This window comes from Squalius cephalus (genome assembly GCF_949319135.1).
Source record: "Squalius cephalus genome assembly, chromosome: 2".
Taxonomy (NCBI): Eukaryota; Metazoa; Chordata; class Actinopteri; order Cypriniformes; family Leuciscidae; genus Squalius; species Squalius cephalus.
In genome coordinates, this window is record NC_137123.1 from 57,262,312 (window position 1) to 57,288,309 (window position 25,998).

At 36.6% G+C, this 25,998-nt stretch overlaps 2 protein-coding genes across 3 annotated transcripts; one reads left to right on the plus strand and one right to left on the minus strand.

Moving 5' to 3' along the window:
- Positions 1 to 297: 297 nt before the first annotated feature.
- Positions 298 to 25,533, minus strand: slc5a10 (solute carrier family 5 member 10). Its single transcript, XM_079848773.1, has 14 exons — positions 25,501 to 25,533; positions 22,467 to 22,571; positions 21,239 to 21,298; positions 20,886 to 20,990; positions 19,854 to 19,959; positions 18,553 to 18,633; positions 16,914 to 17,119; positions 14,359 to 14,494; positions 7,476 to 7,583; positions 7,180 to 7,330; positions 6,537 to 6,705; positions 3,468 to 3,683; positions 2,121 to 2,211; positions 298 to 886 (listed from the first exon to the last, which is right to left on the minus strand). The coding sequence occupies exons 1-14, from the start codon at positions 25,513 to 25,515 to the stop codon at positions 690 to 692; spliced, it is 1,746 nt and encodes a 581-aa protein (XP_079704899.1). The 5' UTR covers positions 25,516 to 25,533; the 3' UTR covers positions 298 to 689.
- Positions 8,329 to 16,361, plus strand: fam83gb (family with sequence similarity 83 member Gb). Of its 2 annotated transcripts, XR_013818965.1 has the most exons (6): positions 8,329 to 9,635; positions 10,711 to 10,878; positions 10,978 to 11,102; positions 12,132 to 13,344; positions 14,321 to 14,388; positions 14,643 to 16,361. XR_013818965.1 is itself a non-coding variant. In XM_079848756.1 (5 exons), exons 1-5 carry the CDS (start codon positions 9,177 to 9,179, stop codon positions 15,123 to 15,125), a joined length of 2,448 nt encoding a protein of 815 aa, XP_079704882.1. In that variant the 5' UTR covers positions 8,329 to 9,176; the 3' UTR covers positions 15,126 to 16,361. The 2 variants fall into 2 exon arrangements, 1 of the variants encoding a protein (XP_079704882.1); XM_079848756.1 differs by lacking the exon at positions 14,321 to 14,388.
- Positions 25,534 to 25,998: the final 465 nt, after the last annotated feature.

Genomic DNA, 25,998 nt, shown 5'->3' on the forward strand with positions numbered 1-25,998 from the left:
TTAAATATGGACAGTCACAAATATTCAAGTTAATGTTTAATGTAACCCACCCTGATTTTCTGTTCTTAAAATCATTTACAAACTGTTCTTACAATAATATATTGCTAGTCTCACTCTATTGTTGAAATAATTATTTAGACACAAATTACACAGTCATTGATGTGCTGTACAGAACATTACAGTTTAATCACTGTTCATTTATTTCAAAGAAGAAATACTGCAGTTAAACTTACACCCACTTCTTTGGGAGTATCTAGTAATGATTTTTTTTTTTTTTTTTTGTCCCAGTTAATGTGAACATATTTATCAAACATAAGATCTTACTTTATGCATAGCATATTGCCTCGCAACATGCACTGTGAGAAAACTCATGGTAACTTATTTTGTCCCCTATTCTCAAAGGTAAATGTACAATTGTTTAACATATATGCGTTATATGAAAAGGTAACTGAACAACTATTAAGTAATTTGTATATATATATTTAAAAAAAAAACTGTTCTTTGTGATGATGATCTTAATTCAGCTATTGCATTGTTTTGCAGTCATTCTGATTTAAATTTAATTGCAATTTTGACATGGATATGTAACAAATAAAATCCCAAAGGTTTAGTCAGTCATCTAGATGATGCACTTATATTATAATAACAAAAAACTGATGTGCGTGAGCATGACTGCTAGCTTGAGTACGTTACGCATAGTAAGCATAGAGGAAGATGTTAATGCACACGAGAATGATGGCATTGACGCAGCAGAAGCGAGACCAGAAGGGATCTTCTCTGATGCTGTGAATGACGGGAGACGAATTCCCGGACACAATTCGGCCAGGTCGGGGGCTACAGAACCCAGCGGTGCGCACACACTTACCCCTGCGCACAGACTCACAGCCTAGATTGAAACAAAAATGTTGGCTGTGAAATTAACTGCCAAAGGAGCGGTACAGTGATAGTATCAGATGGTAATACCATGGTGCTTTGATGTTTAAAGATTACCATATTCATAAACTTTGGGATTTACATGGCAGCTTTAAAGGATTTACTTTATAGCTGAATCGACTTTGTTTCATAATTGACGAATCAACACTGAATTAACATTGAACTGACTCAAGCTGTAAAATGATACTATTCTTCTACTGTGGAGCTGCTTGTAGCTGAATTTCAAAATTGATGAACTTTAATGAACAGAATTTTAATTTGTCTCATATTTGTTGAAGTGTGCATTTTTGATTGCTTTTTTCCTGCTTATTACTGTGATGCTGCTTTTGAAAGAATCTATATTGTATAAAGTGCTATAAATAAAGGTGACTTGACATGATATTCTAAGGTTCTTGAAAGAATACCAAGGTATTATCATGGTACAATTTAAAAATCCATGGGCATTTTTATGCTTAAAAAGCTTTATAACTGAATGAAATGACATATTGCATGATTGCATATAACCTTAATCTGCCTTAAAGTTTTCAAATGTTGTGCTTGGTAACATAATCCACCTTATGCAGTAAGCTTACTCGCATTCCAAACCAAGAAAATCACTATTGGTATTTCTCTCAGTTCCTTGTGTGTGTTCTCACGCATATAGGACTCTTTTGTTTTGTCAACTGATACATAAATGTAGAACACCACCACACCCTGATGAATAGACCGCAACAAACCTCATGAGATCGATCATCCTGTAAACTCCTCTCACACCTCCATTCTGTCTTAGGAAGCAGGATTAGTTTGTGTGTTCAGGATTATCTAAACTTGTGATTGTCAAAAATCTCCCCACTACTCAAAAATGGACCTCACTAGTTTAAAAGGCTTATAAATTTGCCAAATCATCTTTATATTCGATTCTAATATTTTGCACAGGTTTCTGAAGCGTTTGGGTTTATATCAGAAATTCTATAAAAACAATTGAAGTCTATGATATGTCCTCACTAATAGTCAAACAAACGTACGTATGTACGTGTGTGTTTGTGGTCCTGGTAAACCCTACAGTATGGGGTCAACATTTCCACTCAAAGATGGCAACATCTAAAATCCATTTCCATTTTTTTGGTCCCAATGAGGAAAACAGCTTATAAATCATACTAAGTGGTGTTTTTTGAAAATGGAAAAAAGTGTGTGTGTGTGTTTCGTACCATCTGTCCTGCGGCTGAGTGTAGTTACTTTCTGTAGAGGTATTTCTCTCTCAGTGCTGTTGTGGAGAGTCCACCAGGTAAGATTATGTATCTGAAACAAAATCAAAAACAAGCCAATCTATATGACATGCTGCAAAAATACTACTGGATTTTATTAAATTACTTGATAAAATACATCAAAATGTATCTTGTATAAGCTATGTTTAGAACAGCATACTACCATACTACTCTTATTATGTCTGCAGTATATTAGGCACAGTACATGTATATATAATTCTGTTTCCAGTAATGCAGGAATCCTGCAATGGAATGCTCTTTCCAGTATGACAAAGGAACTGAAAGTAATATCAGTTATGATTTTAAGATCTTTTCTTTACACATTATTTGATTAGACTGTCCAAATTGAGACACATTTTCCACAAAATTGTATTAAATGTGCAAAAGAACCATTTTTATATTTGTACTGGTATGCCAATTGCAGAAATAAACATGCATGTAATGAGGCCATGTGACAACAATGAATGTACAGTAGCATACTACTGTTTTGCATAATGCTGTTTCACATACTGCAGAATGTACACTACATTTCAAAAGTTTGGGGTCTGTGTGATTGTTTTAAATAAATGAATACTGACACATCAAATTGATCAAAAGTGACAGAAAGACATTTATGATGTTAGAAATATATTTTTATTTCAAATGAGTGTGGCTCTTTTGAACTTTCTTTTCATCAAAGAATGTTGAAAATAAAAAGGAATGTATAATGGTTTCAACAAATATATTAAACAGCACAACTGTTTTCAACATTGATAGTATTAAGAAATGTTTCTTGAGCAGCAAATCAGCATATTAGAATGATTTCTGAAGGATCATGTGACACTAATAAACATCACAGGAATAACTTACATTTTAAAATCTATTAAAATAGAAAACAGTTGAAATTGTATTAATATTTCACAATATTACTGTTTTATTATTATTAATTTTTTTGTCAAATAAATGCAGCAATGGTGAGCATTATGAGACTTCTTTCCAAAACATTAAAAAATCTTTCCAACCCCAAAATGTAAACGGTATGCCATTGTGAACAATCTTGAGACTGGACAGTTAAAGGAGACCAGACAAGGAGAGCAAATCCTTTAATTATTTCAATATTCATTAATTTCTTCTAATTCTGTTCCAATAATTGGTAACTACTGTATGTGTTCTATTTTGGAATCATATAAGGACTTTTCCAGTAGGATCCATTTGGACTGGCTACAAGTTTTGGTTCTAATAGGAATTCTGATTTTATTATGGGTGTAAAACTAAAAATCTCTGAAAACATTTTTCAAGAGAGAATATTACCTGTTCCTCATTGGGTGGAGGGGTCAGCAGACTGATCACAGCCACAACAATAGCAGTGAGAGCGCACAGTATGATGGCAAAGTGTAGGTAGTGTACACTCCTCAGGACAGAGGGAGCAGGGTCAAACACTCCACAGCGGGGTGGAGGGAACACAAACTCAAGGACCATCCGTGTCAAGCCCACCACTAGACCCACCATCAGGCCCCAGAATGCTCCCTGCAAACACAATACCAAACACACACACATTCAGCTCTGCTGCTCTACGTACAAACATCGGTGTTCCTTTTTCTCAACATGTTATATGAGCGCGGAAGACTGTTAAACTAACTGTTTGTTTTAAAACCCTTATTTATTTCAGGTATCTGAAAAATGTTCACTGAATGAACTCTGAGCCGAGAATCCTGACATGACAGGCTCTTATTTGCATATTTAGGGTACTTAAGGGTGGAGTGCAGTGTGAAGATCCCTTGACAAGTGTGAAAATTCCAGTGAAATGTTGTCATATTTCAGTAAGAGGTGTGCTATCTATCTGTCTATCTATCTGTCTATCTGTTTGTCTGTCTATCTATACACATGTCTATCTATCTATCTATCTATCTATCTATCTATCTATCTATCTATCTATCTATCTATCTATCTATCTATCTATCTATCTATCTATCTATCTATCTATCTATATGTTTGTCTGTCTATCTATATACATGTCTGTCTGTCTATCTATCTATCTATCTATCTATCTATCTATCTATCTATCTATCTATCTATCTATCTATCCATCTATCTATCCATCTATCTATCTATCTATCTATCTATCTATCTATCTATCTATCTATCTATCTATCTATCTGTTTGTCTGTCTATCTATATACATGTCTGTCTGTCTGTCTATCTATCTATCTATCTATCTATCTATCTATCTATCTATCTATCTATCTATCTATATGTTTGTCTGTCTATCTATATACATGTCTGTCTGTCTATCTATCTATCTATCTATCTATCTATCTATCTATCTATCTATCTATCTGTCTATCTGTTTGTCTGTCTATCTATATACATGTCTGTCTATCTATCTATCTATCTATCTATCTATCTATCTATCTATCTATCTATCTATCTATCTATCTATATGTTTGTCTGTCTATCTATATACATGTCTGTCTGTCTATCTATCAATCTATCTATCTATCTATCTATCTATCTATCTATCTATCTATCTATCTATCTATCTATCTATCTATCTATCTATCTATCTATCTATCTATCTATCTATCTATCTATCTATCTATCTATCTATCATATATATTTCAGTGAGGGGTGTCTGATATTTATGTATGTGTTTTGACAAAAGCCCTATTCGCACGGGATTAGTATTATCTGGGGACCTCGTGTGATTTAGAAATCATTTACCAACACCCAAAATACTATCAAAACACTCCAACACAGCCTCCATTCTTCACGAAAGATGGATAAAAAAGCGCACAGGAAACAAAAACCTTGAAAAAATGATAAACGACCCCACCAAATCACAGAGATGCCGATTCGCACGGGACTAATATTATCACAGGACCTCGGTGTTCGGCGAAATATGGTAGGTCATTTGCGGGGGAATTTTTACTTCACAAATTACAGACATGGCCGATTCGCACAGGATTAAGATCACAGACAACCTCCGCAATTATTACAAATGACTAGAGGTCACCAGGTAATACTTATCCCGTGCGAATAGGGCTAAAGATGCCTTGAGCATAAAGACAGTAGATTTTATAATTATGTAAGTTAAACTGGTTTTATTCTTGTACATTTTGTATCATTGACTTACACGGATGCGCTTACACAAATATGTTCTACTGTAACAATTTATTTCTTACCCCTATGAATGTCATCTGGCCAGTTTTGGTTTCTTAAGACAATCTTCTCGGGGCAACTTTAGCTTTCAAAATAACGCCCTAAAACGTTAAACTAATGTTCTCAATGCAGAAAAATATTTTCAGAGCAATAACACTCATAAATCTCACTAGCTAAAATGGGTATTTCCTTTTTGCTGTGGGGGACGGGGATCACTTTCCAGTAAAAGACCCTTCAGGGTAAAAACACACAGGAATTCTGAAATCCCACCCTCCCAGTTTAAAAGCCCTGAAAAGATGTGTTAAACAGGTTTTCATTATTTTGCTAAACTGCCTGGTTTACAGCTAATCTTTTGCTAAGACAATATGAGCACTGAATTTTAGCACTAATGCACTCTAATATGAAAAACAGTATTTTGTTCTACTTTGTGGAACATCCAATATAATCAGCCTAGTACACCGCAAAACATTTATTCTAAGCATATTTGTCAAAACACATTGGGATAAGGGGTTTTTCATAGAATCAAATGAAAGAATCACGAGGCCCTTTTTTCTTTTTCTGTATCTTATGCACTCTCACACAATGTTACTCCTGTTCTATGAATATATCCTTGTTTATCACTGGTAAAGACCTCAAGAAAACACGTCACACTGGTTTGTTAACAATATCTATCTATCTATCTATCTATCTATCTATCTATCTATCTATCTATCTATCTATCTATCTATCTATCTATTATAAACAGTTTAAATTATTTCCACCATAACATTATTATACTAACAAACAGGACAGAGGACCATTTTGTACTGAATGTAAATGTAATATGCAGCTTATACATGTTGGAATTATCAATGATTTTTGCTTCTCAAAAGCACACTTTACAATGAGTCATCAACACAACAATATAATGACTTATATTAAGGTGTGACTTATTTTCCAGAAAATACGGATATCTATCATCTCAATCACTTACAAGTGAAAGTTGGAAATCACTTAAAAGTGAAAGCTCTCTTTTGCTGTCATTCAGACATGTACACACTCTTTGTGTGTTTTTGGAACAGACAAATACACACACCCTGACTAATCCGATGAAATAAAATAGCAAGACATTCCTTCTTCACGAGAGAGAAGTGGTTTCTTCGAATGCATGTGACTGTCAGTATGTCAATATGTACATAGTCCTCGGACAGTGTTTATTGTAATCTTTTGTGTGTGCATTACCGCTTCATTGGTTCTTTTCCAGAAAACAGCCATTACAAAAATGGCAGTAACAGGAGGGGCCAGAAAGCTGGTCACCGACTGGATGTAAACATACAGCTGACCGCTGTTAGCGCTCTGAAGAATTGGGATCCAAACCACGCTAATCACCACCAGAATAACCGTCACTATCCTGAGAAAACAGATTGGCATACATTTTATGATCATCTTCAGCTTCAGCAACATTTCTTGATATGATAAAGTTGAGTTCTGCAACATCCAAATCCTATGGGACCCCATAAGTAATATTTGCTAATTAATTTCTATTATTCAGCTACTAGTTATCTTCCATCTTCTAGTTATATAAATAAGAATTTCGTTTTTTAGTTTTTTATTTAAAATGATCTCAACCTAATGACAGGGCATAAATATGAGCTAATCTAAATGATTAATCCACTCCTTGATTTCTAGTTCTTCCTGCGGTTATGCATTGCATTTCTGAAGATATAAATCATTCTTCTTCTGTGTAATTGCTTTTGCATAAAAAGATGTTGGAACTTGGAAAACATGTAACCTTTAAGCATGTCATAATGATCGATGGTTTTAAATGGGTGACACAATTCTACGCATGAAATGCAAACACACACTCATAAGCACACATAGACACCTGCCAACCAGCAGCAGCTCCTTCTCGCTAGCCCCTCTTCTATACTTCTTCCAGATGTCCATGGTGAAGAGGGTACTGCTACTGTTAAAGATGGAGGTCAGTGATGACATCAAAGCAGCCATCATTACAGCTATCATTAACCCCCGGAGTCCTGGAACACACACACTTACAATTACTTGATTTTTAGGGCTAAAAGATTGTGGCATGGGTTTTATTCACATTTGCTAAAGTTATGTTAACAGTTCAAACATATAATATACACAATTTGGAAAACATAAAATCTTGATCCTGATTACCGCTGGGCATGAGCTCGATGACCAGTTTTGGATAAGCAAGGTTGGAACATCCCACCTCTGCACCACACACCTTTACACACTCTTCAGGGTCCACACAAGCCACTGTGTCTGAAAAAAGGAACATGTACATAAATAAACAGTCGCCGATTTATAATAAATGTTCTATAGCCTAAGGTACAATTACGAAACAAAACATTCATGAAACCGCAAATAATGGAAAAGGAAAATAAATAGCTAACTATAATCCACTATTTGAATAGTAAGGGATACATAATGTTTGATATATCCTCATCATATATTATGAAACAAAACATTCATGTCCTGTACAATTACGAAAAAAAAAAAATAATTCATGAAACAGCAAATAATGGAAAAGGAAAAAAATTTGCAAACTACAATCCACTATTTGACTAGTAAGGGATAGCCAACATAATATTTGATATATCCTCATTATATATATATATATAGGCTATATAGGCTATATTACGAAACAAAACATTAATGGCCTGCACAAATACGAAATAAAACATTCATGAAAATAATGGAAAAGGAAAAAAATTAGCAAACTATAATCAACTATTTGAATGGGATACATAATGTTTGATATATCCTCATATATATGTATTCATTTCTAGACAAAACGCACAGTTGTGGAACTGGACTTTTTCCTCAAAACTTTAGTTACTGAGATTCATTTCTTGAGGCATCTTCCCCGTGTGACAACTAGCCCCGGCTGCCCATTTAAGTGTCTGCCTACAACCACTACTTTGTTACAAAGTCAGGGGAAAATAGGAAGTGTCTGTTTCACTTTCCTCCGTTTCCTGTTCTTATTTTTTCCCGGACACCCCGCCCAAAACCCACGTAACTGTTGACTCGACACGACAGTCTATTCGGCCAGCACGAGCACGCCGCGTCATCGGTGCTCATGCTGCCCGACGTCTGGCTTCTTCCTCTTTCTAGCTCCACAGAAGTAGGGCAAAGTCACACAAAAGCCCCACAGGACTTAATGGACAACAAACTCTGGACATTATTTAAACCGGGAGACGGAACGTGGAAGAAACTGTGGAAGTTTTGTTGAACACCCGGACACTTTTGTTTTATCGTTGTTTTTCTTGCTGATATTCAAGGTTTATGCTTTGGTGGAAGATAAACGCGGATCTCGCCGGTTTGTCTTAAGTCTGTTGCGCTTGTGTGTGCATATGTGTGTGTGTTTGTGCCCCTCCCGGTCAGGTGACTGAGGTGTGTCTAATCACCAGAGCCTCTGGAGATGCTTTGTTCTAGTCTACCTGTCGGTAAAACTGAAAGATGATCTCCGGCTCAGCGGTCAGCCGCGTCCTGTAGGCTATTACTGAACTAACTCTGCTCGGGGAAATATGATCAAATAACATCGGAGGAATCGTTTATATCTTTAGGAAACAACATAGCTTTTATTTGAATGAAAAACGAGCTTTTTGGTGCTTAAGTTATAGCTTTTATCCGCTTTAATTGACACCAACAAAACCGATTGAATCGCCACTTTACCATGGAAACGCTTTACCACGATCACGAACGGAATTTTTCTAGCCGTTAACCGAGGAAGAAACACTTTGAGAAGACTTTTAAGAGGAGTTTTAGTGGGACTTAACTTATTAAAATCCTTAACGAGAAGAAGAGAAAAAGGAACCGGTTTCTATCACCTAATTCGGATTGTGTGTGGAAACGATGGCGCTCTCTCAAGTTCAGTGTCTTGATAACAATCATGTGAACTGGCGTCTAAATGAATCTAAACCGGAGTTTTTCTACAGTGAGGATCAGCGGCTAGCGCTCGAGGCGCTTGCTACGAAAGGACGTGACGCTTTTGACGCATACGTGAAAGAGCACGAGCTGCGTCCTTTCCTGTCGGAACCCGAGCTCGAGTTGCTCCGTCGGAAAATAGAAGATTATAAGCCCGGTTCTGAGCATCAAAAACCAACTGGTACGACGGAGGGAGAGGACATTGCGGTGTCTTTGCAGTATTGGCCGGACCGCTCCGATATCTCCATACCGAATCTGGATCTCGGATGGCCCGAAAGCACTTCTTACCGCGGAGTCACGCGCGTCAATGTGTACACGCAACCGCCGTTGGACGGACAGACGCATATAAAAGAGGTGGTGAGGAAAGCCATCGCGCAAGCACAGAAGGTGGGTAAACTAGAGAAACTTGAAAAGCACGATTGTATGGTCAGTCCGCCTCAGAAACACTGCAGACCCTTTGTCTAGATTAGTCAGTGACTTAAAAAAATACTTTTTTTTTGTCAGCAATTCGGTGCACAGTCGTGTACGCAACACATATCACCAACTGTCCAGTGTCCACTATCTTAACTACAAGAGATTTATGTTATGCATTTGTGATGTGTAAAATGACAGCTGTCGTCCTATTGATAATACAGGAAAATGCTTATGCAAGCATGCTATGCATAAGTTGTTATGGTTGCACACTCTGAAACGTTGTTTGAAAACATTTTGAACTTACCCTCTCATTATTAATATTTTTCATTATTTGTCTATAATTCTAAATACTCATCTTGCATTTATAAGCTATCATTTTAATCATATGAAGTGCAATAATAATCAATGACAACAGGGGAAATGTGAATATCGAACCATTGTATAATTACTAATAAGCAAAAAAAGCTGTTATATTTTTTGTCAACACACTATTCAACACAACCCTTCTCCTTCAAGCTCATTAATTTTTAAAAAGATAACCTGTTTTTAAATTTTAATTGTCCGTTATTAATTGAGTTCAGCAATAAAACAAAAAATATTGAATGTCCAAATATCCATCACGTTTCACAATCACTACTGGTTTCCAACTGACTCATTTTTCTTGTTAGAACTTGCTAAAGCTTGAACCCAGAGCTTCGGCCCATGACACATACCGGCACAAATTCTCTTCCTCCCCCTCTCTTTTTACCGCACACACTGAAATGTTCATTCAAATAGATCCCTTTATCCAAAGACATTTGTCACAAAGAGTGCTTAAAGTGATATGTAGGTAGAGTACAACCGACTTTGGGTGTGTAGGACTTGTTTTGTGTCTGCATCATCATGTTGTATTCTTAATAAAGAGAACATACTCCTTACTAACAATAGAACTGTAATTGGAATATGGCCTGTATAGTATGCACACTGAGAAAGAATTCAAAATTATTTTTATGTTGTCTGGGTTGAACTGTCTAACTAACATCTATACATTTACTGTGTGTGTTTGCAGATGATAGCCGTGGTAATGGATGTTTTCACAGACGTTGACATTTTTAAGGATCTAATAGAGACTGGATTTAAAAAGAAAGTGGCTATATACATTATTATAGATCATGCTGCTGTACAAGACTTCCTATTTATGTGTGAGCGAGCCAACATGCACAAAGGGCACCTCAATGTGAGTTGAAGACACTTTCTGTTTTGTAGACTGTTTTAAGTCCTTAATATCATAAAAGATGTAGTTTGTGTATGAAAAAAATGTATTTTGTTTTTTTAGCATCTGAGGGTGCGAAGCATCGGTGGTTGCGAATTCTACACACGCTCGGCTCAGAAGGTGCGTGGCTCATTGAGTCAGAAATTCATGTTGGTGGATGGAGACCGTGCTGTGTCCGGATCATACAGGTTTGTACTGTATGTGTGTATTTTAATGTGTGTATGTACATATACACAGGGCTTGACATCAACTTTTTTGCTCACCAGCCACTGTGTCTATTGATTTTCCGAAGTGACTAGCCACTCAGCATTTTGACTGGCCACAATTTGACATCGATACTATGGGCAAAAACCGCTATTGAGATATTTTTAATATATTATATTATTTCATAATTTGACCGCCGATATATTAGGCTTCTGTCACTTTAAGACCTGATGCATGGACTCATTATACTGTTTTATATAGCCAATATACTTTATGTGCGGGCACTTTGGGTGTGAGCACAAAATCTGCGGGAATGAGTAAAATTACGCATAATTCAGTATCGATATGTATCGAAAAAGCGCTATTTTTGACAACACTACATTGCACTTAGTTTATTATTTCTTTTAAAAGACTACAATTGAACGATGTATATATTATAAAATTCAACCTGCCAAAGTGGCTAGTAGGTGGGTGTTAATGTCAAGCCCTGCATATACACGAAGCTGTGTTTCCTAAATACAAACCAATCACATTGTGTCGGAATGTGTCAGAAACTGGTCTGTGTGCCTGTAGGATGAAGTACAGATCTATAGCAAGCATGCTAGTAAAAACTGTATGCAAATTAGAGGGTATAAATATACAAGGGTGTAACACAACAATCAAACTAGAAAATGAATTAAAAACAATAATCTAGCCAAACAATAATAAAGTCACACAAGACAAGCCTGATAAACCAATCACATGGTAGGAAATACCAGAATACAAAAAAGGGAAGCGTGAACAGACAAATCAAGAACAGGAAAGCTACAGTAGTGAGCTACTGTACTGTCACAGAATTGGACAACATAATGTTGCTATTAGGTAGTTACCCCTTAACACTGGTGGTAACATTCTTTAAGATATTTTGAGTTGCTAGTTTAAATGTCAATTTATGTGCTTCTATTCTGTGCATGTATTATTTGTTTGTCCACTTTGTTTTTGTTTCTGACTTCTGGCATTTTTATATATTTTAGTTTTACGTGGACAGCTTCTCGTTTGGACCGCAACATCATTACAGTCATGACTGGGCAGTCCGTTGAAAATTTTGACAAGGAGTTTCGCGAACTGTACCTGAACTCTCTTGGGGTCAACCTCACCAAGATTCCTTTGTTGGAACTTCCGGAGCCTGACCCTACCCCAGTTGTCGTTCCTCCCCCTGTTTCCGCAGCTGTTGCAAGAAAACTAATTAACCCCAAATATGCATTGGTCAATGTAGATACAACAAGCAAATCCTCTTCAGACAAAGCTAGTGCCAAGATCAATCCTCTGGTCCAGATTCCCAAGCCTCAAAAGGAGTTGCAAATGCACCCAGGACTTGTAGGCTTGCCAAAGGCAGATCTCATTCTCTACTTGCCCATCTGGCCCGAGCCAGACCCATCCAGTGATGTTATTGGGTATATTAATATTCGTGACACAAACAAGCCAGCACCAGTGCATTTAATGCGCTCGCAAATGTTTGAAACATCTCAAGCGATCCGCTTTAAAGACCCTTTCACTGGCCCACCTGAGGAACCGCTACCAGATAAGGCAACTCTTCGTTCTACAACAGCACAGTTGTCTAAAGCAGATGCTGTAGATGCAAAAGGTCAATCACGCGCCCAGCTTCAGCCGGAGACTGAATCTAGTAATGCCCTTAAAGAGACACCAGCCAATACACCTGATTCGCCAAGCTCTCCAATCCAGCAACAAGACCCCAAACCCAACCTTCCTCCACAAGAGCAGGAGCCCAACCATGAACCACCAGAGGTCCAAAAGGCTTCAGATCTGCCTGTTCCCAAGCCACGCACTATTCAGTTGGTGGTTAATATGCCTGAAGGCTCTGGAGACGCAGAGGTCACTTTAGTCAGAAGGGAGGAAAACCAGACGATGGATGCACACATGAATGCTCAAGACAATGACGCCATTAGCACCGCTGTGACCTGTGCACATTCATTAAAGGATAAAGATGAAAATTCCACAATGTCAGATGAATACTATGAATGTACTGATTCCGATAGCAGTGACAAACTCCCTAACGGAAGGATAACGGGTTCCGGTCGTGTTGGAGAACACAGCCCTAATGCGCTTAACGTGATGGCCCGCTTCTCTCAATCCATGCTGGACTTGAGATCGGATGACGTTGAGCTGGACCTGCAAACCACTGCCGAGAGGAATCTACTGAACACGCAGAACAGAAACAAAACAAAGGTAGGTAGGACTTTGATTTAGTGTGCCTGAATGTGAAAGTGCTTTTTATCTGATTTGGCTCTCCACTCTACCAGTCATAAAACCTGGGAGTGTCTCAAATAGATGAAAAGAAGCCAGGCATATGCGTTATGGAACGCACAAGGGTGTGCCGATGTTGATATTTCCTGCATGCCTTAACCTGCTATAAGTGCTAAAACGCATATAGGGGTAGTGGATGGGAGGAGGGTAAATGTAAATGAAGTTGCATATCAGATGAGAACAGGAAAATAGCATGTTATTAGGGTTTGTCAGATTTCCCCATGAAAGCAGTAGTAGTGTGAGTTTGTATATATTTTTTTTTTGGATAAACTTGGATAAAGCCATTATTGGATAAACTTGTGCATGCTCCTTTTTTCCCCATTACAAAATTATATAAGTTTATATTCTGCTCACTTAAAGGTAATCTTTAAAAACTCAAGTACTGGTATTCTTTAGCAAATCTAACTTGGTGACGCCTTAATAAACTTGTTGCAAAGTTTATTAAATAAATTTTAATAATATTGCTATTTATTGTTTATCAACCACAACATGAAAATAATAATTTCCCAATATACAGACATCCCTACTTTTATCACATCTTACAAATATTTGCCTAATACCATTGATTCTATCCTAAACTATTTCCAATAATATTCTAATGTTTCTAAAAAAAATTCTTCCATTAAGTATGATGTAAATTATTTTGAAACCAAAAGCAGTTTGGGGGGCAGTTTGTTGTAGCTGGATTTTATATGGTTTCTAGCTGGTTTAGAATAGTGTAGTACAACTTGGTCAAGCTTGGTTAGGTCTAGTAGTCCACCTTGGACCAGCAACAAACCAGCTACCATGTACCAAAAACCAACTTGACCACCATAAGCTGGTTACCTGATTTTCTTTAGCTAGTCTTTAAAGGTGACAAAGCTTGCACAGAAGATGACATAGCACTGAATTTTTGCAGCTCTAGCGGATACAGCAGCTGGAGCGTGTGTGTAGTACCTGGGTAGAGTGCCCTGCTGATCATGCCAGGTAGGATGATGAAGATCATGGGAAGCATCTTGAGATAGCTGGCAAAGATGGACGCCCCTTTGGCGTGACTCATATTCTTTGCTGACAGAGATCTCTGCACGATTACCTGCCAATGATCAACCAACGTTATTATTTTGTATTTGCTGAATTCTTTAAAAATTCATTAGAACAGTTTATAGTTTGTCGAACCATTTGAAATTATGCCTGAAGGCTGTATCATTTTTCTTTTTCACGTATACCTTCCTCCCTTTCAGCTTTACCAGATGGTCTCCAGGTCGCCTCTACGAGACGGTTATGGCCGGGCCAAAGTGGTGATTGCAAAACCTGGAGTGTTCCATAGACCCCCTAAAAGCAGCGGCCATGTGATCGGGGGCCACAGGTACTGGCAGGGGAAGATGCATGGCCATGAACTCTCCTCAAGTGGATCAGGCCAGCAAAACCTAAACCGTTCAGGTCGGTCCCCCAGGAGACAAAGCCCCGCCTATACGATAGAAGGACTGCGAACAAGCCAATCACCCGCTCAGCGCCTCATGCACTCTCAATCTCTTTCCCCCGCTCAACGGGCCTCTCAAACAAAGTCTCCGTCTCCTCGTAGACGGGTCGAGACTCGCACGCCATTAGGAATCTCTTTATCTAAACTCGCCAGTTTCAAACACCTCAGGGGGAAGGTTCCAGTGAACACGTCTGGTTTTGCTTTGGGGGATAGATTGTTGACACATAGTCAAAGTGAAAAGTAACTGATTTGTAGTGTCTTTCTTCCCGTAAAACACAACTTTGTATTGAGTACAAAGGCATGAATGTGTATTGATGTAGCCACCAGTCTCCACTGATAAAGGCTTTTCAACTGGAGTTCAACTGGATCTAAACTGACATGAGTGTTACAGTGGCACACAAACACTGACATTTTCTGGACCGTGGCAAGGAGCACTTGCTGCATAAAGCTTTACTCTTTATTGACATGCCTTTGAGTAATCTGAACTAGTGGAAGGGAATTTGGTGGTGGATTTATGACCATGGTGATGGCAATTTCACATTCACCTCTATTGGCTAATTGGTGTCTCAGATTGTGGGAAAAGGACGTTGAAAGTTTGTTACAGTACAGACTGAAAGTGGGTTATATTTTAAAACGCACACACTAATATTCTGAGTCTGCAGTTGTCCCTGGTTTTATCAGAGGAGATCAAGGCCTGTTCACACCAGGACAGATGTTTTGTGCAAAAAAATTAGTTGTGATAAACATTTTAATTTTAGTTAACGGCTTTTAATGCATCGTTTCACATCAATTTAAACATTTGCTTGCTGTCAATGCAATTTTCTAAAAATAAGGCTAAAAGGTTTGCGCATTAGGTCACATTCCTGTTACATAAAACTACGACTTTGTGGTACACACAAATCTAAAAGACTATTTTGCTTAGAAACAGATTATAACCTGGGGAGGGATTTAAGTTTTTTTCCATAAGCACCACCTACTTTCAGAAGTAAGTTTGTATTTTCTTTCAGCCTATCTACAGGTTTTTACATTTTCGTCTGAAAAAAAAAAATTGCATGCAGATATTTGACCATATTTTCATGCCAAACATTTGTGTTGGTGTGAACAAGCCTTCAGCTTTTGAGTTGGAGTCAAGGCCAATCCCTCCAACATCCAGACCAAGACCTGTCCATTTCTTATTCAGAAAATGCTGAATTTATTGGAGCATTCATTTCAGATACTGAGCCACTTTGCGAGGTGTTAAACTGTGGTCACGGCTGAGGACCCTTAGCTAAGACCCAAAACAAGACTTTTAAGATTTGAGGAGCCCCAAACCAGAGGACCTACTGTAATAAGACTCAGACCAAAACAACATGCATTGGGCCTTGAAGGGATTCCAACTCTTGACAGTATTTCTAGGAATTTAATAATTTGTCTTCTGATGGAATATTTGTTTGTTTTTTGCCTTCTAAGGAGGTTTGGAAATAAAATGCTTTTTAAAGATGTTATGTGCGCTATACTTTAAAGAAGGAACGTGTTACAACTTTAATTAGTACAAAGACAGTCTTCTAAATTGTCTCAACCATTGTGCTTATGTTTTTTAATAAATAAAGCTTAAAAAGCAAGGTGTTTTAAAGATGCTAGTCAGCACACACTGATTCCTACAGTTTCTGTAAGGATATACTTGAATCACTTGGGGATGTTTTCAGTGACGCAAGAGTCAATGTAGGCTTTAGTCAGGGTAGTTGTACTTAATTTGACGCGAATCTCTCACAGTCTTGTTTTCATTGCGTCAAATTAGATGGGTCTACCCTACCCTGACTTGGGTCCATTTCAGGCTTGGTAGATTTTTTTTTTTTTCTCCTAAAAACTTTTATCTCTAAAACTGCAGTCTTTGTGGCAAACAAGTGATACATCAAATACAGTATCTTATAACAGAATGCAAGTCACAATGCAAATTACATTTGCAATACTGTCCTCTACATGAGGCCTTTTACATTGTGAGAACCAGGGTAGACTTATCTATTTTTGAGAGTAAGTGTGTGTTTAAGCATACCTGATCAGTGCACCAGTACCATGTTGCAAGAATGGTTAATCCCAGTGTCATGCCTGGCCAGGGTAGGTCTCCGTGAACAGGGTCTCTGAACAGGTGCATGGCATCAGGCCTGGGCAGGTGACATGTTGTGTTTGGGATGATCTTAGATGGCACCGCTTTCAAATACACGCTCTCCAGGTTATTGTAGCCTCCAATTTTATTGAATGCTGTAACGTACATAAATACATATCAGCTAAATCTACTACTGTTTTGGGTAAAATGTAGAGATTTGGCCTAAAAATGGATCTTTGTAGTATTGTCAAAAAAACATGGCGTCAAAACAATGTATATTTTGAATTGAATACAATTAAAAGTATTATTTAAATTTCTTTAACTTGTTTAGACTTGTGTGTATCATTGTGTGTGCGTGCATTTTCCATTTACTTTTCGGTTCTTTAAAAACTTTACAGATGGTTTTGTGTAAGTGGCTAAAGACAGTCATGGGATTCACCACATCCCCATGCAAACCAGCTATGCAGGTTTTAAAGCGTTTCAATGTGTCCTTTCCGGACATGATGCGATAAAACCTTTCTCTTTGACAAAAATGTGAGGTGCGTTTTTTGTTCATTCTGAACAGCTGTGTAGAGTTACGGGACATTTCGTTTATTGCCTGTGACAGCCACAGTGAAATCTGCTCCACATTACACCAAATATGTTGATTTTTGCCTGTTACTGTGCAGCATCATGTAGTGTTTTCACTTTCACTGAGGAAAGGCAAATTCCATCATAAGGTGAAAGTTTGACCATTACCTCACTAGCACCATGCATTCTTAAAAATAAAAGGTTCTGTATTGGCATCGATGGTTCCATTAGGAACCTTTCCATTGCACTAAAGGTTATTTATAGTGGATAAAGGAGATCTTTAGATTATTAAATGTTCTTAACACTAAGTAAAAAAAGTGGTTCTTTTAAGAACTGAAAGGTTCTTCAGGGAACCCAAAATGTATATTCTATGGCATCACTGAAGAAACCCTCTTTTCGAACCTTTATTTTTAAGAGTGTTGGAATGTTTTTTTGTTTTATTAAAGCACTTATTTGCACTGAATACTCACGTTTGGTGAATATTCAAATTTTTATGCATTTTACAAATAATTAACGGTGCATTAACGCAAATATAATTTTTAATTTCCGTATTTATTTTAGGCTATCTGGAAAATGTATTTAAAAAAAAAGTTTGAACAGTCCATGCTATTTGTTTAGAGTTATTTATGCTATTTTTGATATTTAGAAATATTTATCTATTTATATGGAAAATAGATAAACAATTGAACCAAATTTCACTATATCTCAAATTTTTACTATTACTTATTTTATTATTTTCATCATACCAGCAGACAACCACAGATAAGTCAAGCTAAAACTGATTTTATCTGCATTTAGGTATCGGCATTTATATGCTGAACATATGACATATATGGAATGCATGGTTAAAAACCACATATAACCCTGAAAATGTGTCTGCCAAAGCTGTTCTCTTCCAGCTGCCATCTGTTTTCAGCAGTGGCACTTTCACAAGATGTTCTTACTTCCCTAGTGACAGCTGACATTAAATCCCTGCCAGAAGAGAATAAAAGAAGCAGCCTGAGACTGACTGACTGACCTGTAATGGTGAGGATGACTGCTCCAATGATCATGACAAAGGTCTGAAGAGTGTCGGTGTAGATTACAGCAGCCAAGCCACCTGGAGAAACAGAGGACTAAGCCGGTATTGCTCAATTCTCTCATGATGGTTTAATATGATATGAGTCATCGGGGTCAAGTCTGAATCAGCACTTGTAGACAGAGGAGTAAATACAGTGACAGCAGAGCAGCGGATTAAAGTCATTATGCAATTATGTTGGAATCAGTCATGTAGACTATAATTACTGCTGCAGAAATTAACTGTTACTGAACCGCTGGGCTTCTGTGAGAAAGTTCAAACAAGTAATCATTTAGTAGAAGCTTTTATCCAAGCAATTGACAGTAATACTGTGGTTAAGTACCTCGCTCGAGGTTTGCACTGTCAACAACTCAAACCAATGACATTCCTGTTACCAACTCTGAGTTTTAACCATTATGCCACTCTATCCAGTTTTACAACATTGCAGTTGAACGGCGTGACATCTTAAGCTGTTTTGTCACGCTACACTGCTGATTGTTGGAAAAAGCTAAATTGTGGCATCTGCTCACTGCTGAAACATGTAGTGGTACCGCTTTATACAATAAGCATCATGAACAATGATAATTTATTAATCTAGGTGGATGCGAAGTTATAAATATACTATTGTTCATTGTTGATTCATGTATTATGAACAAACATTAACAAATGTTAATTTATACTTGAGTAGTATACAAAATGTAGCCTATTAGTAATGTAGAAATGAACATTAACCGAGATTAATAAATGCTCTCGAAAGAATTGTTCATTGTTAGTTTGTGATGCCTAATACACAAATAGACAACCATTCTCATGTTTGCATTAGAAAGACAGTCAAGTTCCCCCAAAAAAATTCTATTTCAAATAAACGCATTTCTTTTGAACTCTCTTTTCTTTTGCAAGAATCCTGAAAAAAGTATCACTGTCTCCACGGAAATATTAAGTGTATTAAGATAATATTAAGCTCAACTATTTTCAACTCTGATAATGATAAGAATCTTGAGCAGCAAATCAGCATTTTAGAAAGATTTCTGAAGGATCATGTGACACTGAAGACTGATGACGCTGGAAATTTGACATCACAGGAATAAATTACATTTTAAAATATATTCAAATGGAAAACAGTCATTTTAATAATATTTCACAGAACGATTGTTTTCAATTCATGTTTATCAAATAATGCAGCTTTGATGGGCATAAGAGACTTCTTTTGAAACACACAAAACAATCTTAATGACCCCAAACCTTTCAACGGAAATACAAACCTGCAATAGTGTAGAGGGCAGTGACGACCAGCATGAGGACAGTGGAGAGGTAGAGATTCCAGCCCAAACAAACCTGGACAAACAGAGCTCCAGAGTACAGATCCGTCTGCAAACCATACAGGTTATGAAGATTTTAGGTTGCTCATAGATATAGGAGACTTAATTGTGAAGTGTTTTCATCACTATAAAAAATTATATGATCAATAAGTTATGACAACATATGTTTTTACATTGCTTTAACTCATCAAAATATGTTAAGCAATTTTTAACTTTTTAATAAGTTATATTAGATTCAACTCTTTTTTAAAAATCAGTTTAAGTTTAATGCAATTTAAGTTGAAATGACTTAAACATCCAGGTTGATTACTTAAAAATATAAGGCAGCATCCTTTAATACAGTTATACTGCATTTGAGTATCAACTCTGTTTACTCTTGTTAATAAAGTAAAGACAGTCGTTGACATACATTAAAGGGTTAGTTCACCCAAAAAAAGGAAAATTCTGGCATTAATTACTCTGACTCATGTTGTTTCAAACCCGTAAGACATTCGTCCATCTTCAGAACTACGCAACTACCTTGCCAGCTACATGTCACCCAGTGGTTTAACCTCAGTGTTATGAAGCAACGTGAGAGCTTTGTTTGCACTAAAAAAAACAGCACGTTCACGAGAGCACCACGCCACATGCGAGAGCAGACGTTGTTGAACGCGTGTTGGAGATTAATATTTGGTAAATAAAGTGGTAAATTGTGTGCCAAAGTTTGATACCTAGCATTAATGGTTTATTAGCAAGCCAACAAGGACACGGGCATTAGGGTGTGAGTGTTTTTATATGCCTGCAGTGAAAAACAGATGTTGAAACAGCTAAACTACATTCTCTTTCACAACTTTAAATTCCATGGGAGCAGAAACATGCCAGCACAGCAATACAGGACCGAATAAATGAAGCCTTTGTGGATTAATGTTTGACTTTTAGCTTTGTGTGAATGAGACAGCAAAAAACATGAGTGAATGTATGTGTTTTCATGCTCACTGAGATCTTGGTAAACACAGACAGCATCAAACTGAGAACTGACAAGTACGTTCGAATACGCTCTCCTCCAAACCGCCGACCCAGATACTCTGGCATTGTGACAATCTGAGAGAGAGAGAGAGAGAGAGAGAGAGAGAGGAAGTGCAGAAGGGAATGGCATGATCTAAGCAAATTAATAAGCAAATCTGGGAAAGTAGAACATGTGGTGAGTTTGTGTGTGAGAGAAAGAGATGGTGAGTCTATAACACGTGGCAGTATTAAACATAAGTTCTGAATTATTAATTCACATAGGACTGTATAGCTCAGCTAGAACATCGGTATGAACAGTGAGTAAGTGTACGTCTAAAACTCACCCCAGAAGACACATAAACTGGGACAAAGACCCAGGCAAGAGCCAACAGGACATAAGTTGCCTAATAAAGAAAGAAAGAGTTAGTGCACTGTGAAAAATCTCTTGCTTCATCAGGATCAATTTATTTGTAAAACACATTTAAACATCTCATTTTACAACAAGATCATTTTAAAAACTGCATGAGATATTACATTGTGTTTGCATTGAATATACAGTGGCCCTAAAAGGTATTTTGAAAATTTAGATGCATCTAAATGTATATTTTGTCATCGAATCTAATGACATTCAAACAGCTTAAAGGAATAGTTCACTCAAAAATGAAATCGTTTATTCACCCTCATGTCATTCCAAACCTGCATGACTTTCTTTCTTCCAGAAAACACAAAAGAAGATATACTGAATAATATTTCATCTGTTTACATGCATAACATAAAAAGTTAATGGGGTCCAATATGACATTGGACATCATTGTCTTTCATTGTATGGAGGAAAAAACAACAAAAAACAGACATATTTTAAAATATCTTCTTTTGTGGTCCACAGAAGAAAGTAAGTTATACAGATTTAGAACGACATGAAGGTGAATAAATAATGACAGAACTTTCATTTTTGGGTGAACTATAACTTTGTGCAATTTAAGTCCCAATTTTGTTTTGGAGTTTAGTCAGAAGCATAAGGGTTTTATTTATTTCACATTTCACATATACACCTCTAGAAATTTAGACAACATAAAAGACGAACTACTTAAGCCTTAAGATACTTTTTTTTTTTTTTTTACTGACATTCTAGACAAAAACCAAGAATTATATTTTCGGTAGCACTTTATTTTACAGCCCTGTTGTGATACATATGATGTACTTACTTATTATAATTAATTACAATAACTGGGTAATAACTCGCTACTAACCCTGAACCTACCCCTAAACCTAACCTTAACCCCTGTAGTTACCTTATTACCCAGTATTTTCTTAGGTAAGTGCACTGTAAGTACACGTACTGTAAAATAAAGTGCAACTGAATTTTCAGCACCCATAAACGATGTAGTTTTAAGACAGAATCTGGTCTTTTTCTCCCCCTAGTGCTGATCGAATGCTGGTGCATTTATATGAACTGCAAGATTTTTTCATGTTAAAGTAATGATTAATAACGAATTATGACTAATAGCCTACATAATTTGCATTTGTTTGGAGTAAATGGGAAATTTGGCGTTAAAAAATGATGTCTCTCACATTCCATTCAAATCCAGCAACAGCGATCCCTCCTGCTGCTCCTGTCCCAGCCAGACCGATGAACAGTCCTGAACCCTCACTGCTGGCAAACAGAGATGCACCAATCTGCACACATTCATACTGAATATTAGTGCCATTCTCAGGACGGACGACGTGAAACAACTTGATTTACCACAATCAGCTTCACACTCAGTATTTGCAAGATCGCTGACAAGACATGTGTGACATAGCCTACATTTCTTTTTGAATTATTATTAATTGTTAACAAACATGTATTCATTACTTGAATGGGCTCATTGTTTCTGCCTTAAATTAATAAATGGTTTAAATGAATACATTATTAGCTAACTGTGTGATTTGTACATGCATACATTTCTGAAATACATAACTTGGACACTGCATTTTCTGAGAAGCTGCTTTTCACAATATGTATTGTGAAAAGCAATGTGAAATTCGTGTATAATTATTATAGCTTACATATGTCATATGTATAATAATTATATACAGGGCTAAATTTGTATGACCTCATTTTTTGTGACCTCATTTTAATTGCGATGGTACATTGAATTGTACAAATTTATTTGTCACTAAGCAGGACTAATTAAAGCCACTGCAAAAGAAAAAGAATGTGATGAAAATGCATCGGAGCATCTAAAATATATGCCTTCTCGTATTACAGAGGGGTCCAGATGTCTCAAACCACTAGTTAAAATGCTTTATTTGGGGTATTTTTTATTATAATTTCTACATAATAATATGAGCAAAAGGTTTAATTAACATTAATATATATTTGGTGTGTCCATCTTTTGCTTGACTCTCCAGCTGCATTTAGCCTTATAAATGTATTAAAGGGTTAGTTCACCCAAAAATGAAAATTCTGTCAGTAATTACTTACCCTCATGTTGTTCCAACCCCGTAAGACCTTCGTTCATCTTCGGAACACAAATTAAGATATTTTTGATTAAATCTGAGAGCTGATCACTCCTCCATAGGCTTCTAAGTGATTGAAACTTGCTGGCCCAGAAAAGTTATTAAAGAGATCGTTAATATAGTCCAAGTGACTACAGTGGCTCAATCTTAAGTTTATCAAGCGACGAGAATACTTTTTGTGCGCAAAAACAAACAAAAATAACGACTTTATTCTACTATTCATTCATTTCCTTCTCTCTGAGCTTCGAGTTAGTTTACGTAGTGTTTTTGCGTAGCGCGTCTGTGTTGCACGTCACCACGTATGCTCACTATTGGTCGCTGCTTGTCATGTGTGTGATGTGTGATGACGTGCAACACAGACGCGCTACGCAAAAACACTACGAGGCCCAGAGAGAAGGAAATGAATAGTAGAATAAAGTCGTTATTTTTGTTTGTTTTTGCGCACAAAAAGTATTCTCGTCGCTTGATAAACTTGTGATTGAGCCACTGTAGTCACTTGGACTATATTAACGATCTCTTTAATAACTTTTCTGGGCCAGCAAGTTTCAGTCCCTTAGAAGCCTATGGAGGAGTGATCCAGCTGCCAGATTTCATCAAAAATATCTTAATTTGTGTTCCGAAGATGAACGAAGGTCTTACGGGGTTGGAACAACATGAGGGTGAGTAATTACTGACAGAATTTTCATTTTTGGGTGAACTAACCCTTTAAATGGAACTTTATAAATGTCTTTACTGTAATTTTTAATCAATTTAATGCGTCCTTGCTGAATTAAAGTATTAATAAATTTCTTTCCCTAAATTTTTACATTTTTGAATGTATCACGGTTTCCACAAAAATATTAAGCAGTAGGCTATAACATTGATAATAATAAGGCCGGGCATGTTTACAAAACAACGTTGTGTTTGCGTTTTCGCATATACAGACAACGCTGTCAAAACTATCTGTTCACAAGGATCCGCGAAAATGACTAAAAAACACTGTATTATCCTGTCAGGCCAGTAGTTGGCGATGTCACTTTTGTAAAGAAACACTACGCGCTTATAGACTGAACACATCATATGCATGTGCATGATGTCACTGTTTTCACAAATTCACTTTTCTTTAGTTTACACAGCGACAATAACAGTATCGTTTTCAAAAACTTGCACTTTGAAAGTTTTCAAAAGTTTGCGTTTTCAGGCCCCCAAAAAGCTGCTGTTGTGTAAATGAATGGCCTAAACGCTTGAAAGGTTTTCTGTTTTTAGTTGAAAACGGTGTCATGTAAATCAGCATATTAGGGGCTGTTTACACCAATTTCGACTAAAAACGGAAAACTTTTAATGCGTTTTTGCCTTCATTCACATGACAACAGCGTTCTGGGGACCTGAAAACAAACTTTTGAAAACGGGATTCCAAGTGCAAGTTTGTCTCTAAACTACAAAAACGTGAATTTGTGAAAACTGTGACGTCATGCGCATGCGTATTACGTGTTCAGTCTATAAGCGAGTAGTGTTTCTTTACAAAGTGACATCAACTACATGCATAATAGTGTTTTTAGTCGTTTTCGTGGATCCCTGTGAACGGAGATCGGTTTGACAACATTGTCGTCTGTATCCTACATGAAAAACGCAAAGGAAAAACTTTTCAGTTTTTAGTACATCGTTGTCGTGTAAACGTACCCTTGGAATGATTTCTGAAGGATCATAATTGTACATTAGAGCAAACTGTTTTAATTTGGAATTTATTTATAGATTTAAATTTTTGGACACCACTGTATATAAATTCTGACCTAAAATCTGGATGTTGAAAATAAGTAGTTTCATGTCCATGTTATTTTACTCTGTACCTATTTAAAAAAGAAACAACTTTATTCAACATTGTCTATAAAATGTTTGCCTTGAGATCACTTTTATCACATCAACCTTTGTAGTTTATTACTCTACCACTTAAAAGTAAAGTTTTATTTTTAGGTTGTAAAGTAACAAAAAAAAAAAAAAAAAAAAACTAAACTAAGTATTATTTGTAATTTATCTCCTCATTATAAGGCTTAAACAATATACATTTTAGTAAATGTATGCTTACATACTGCTTCAATTGGTTCAGTTTACATTAATGATCACTCACCGGCCACCAAGCCATGTCTCTGCCAGCCAGGAAATATCCACTTAGTGTGTTTCGACTCACTCTGCAAGATGACTGAAACACAATAGTTTATACGAAATTTGCATTCGAAAGCTGTATTTCCCACTCTAATATCTTAGATGTTAGAATAAAGTAACGTTTAAAAAAAAAGATTCCTTTCTAAATCCACAGTTTACATCCACATGTTCTTAAACACAATTGTGATCTATTTTATTTTTAAATATCACTCTTAAAAAAAGTTCTATATAGAACCTTAAAGGATTCTGCGCTTCATATAACCTTTTAGGGGTTCCCATCATTTTATGGATTTAGTTTAATTAATTAATTAATTAATCATTAAAAAAAAAAAAATGAATGAAAAAACATACTTTAGCACTAGAATACAAAAATGAAATAATCCCTTAAACATGAAAGTATTATGCAATCATTTAATACATTTCTCCGTATGTATAACCTTTTTCTGCAAAAGTACATTCAACC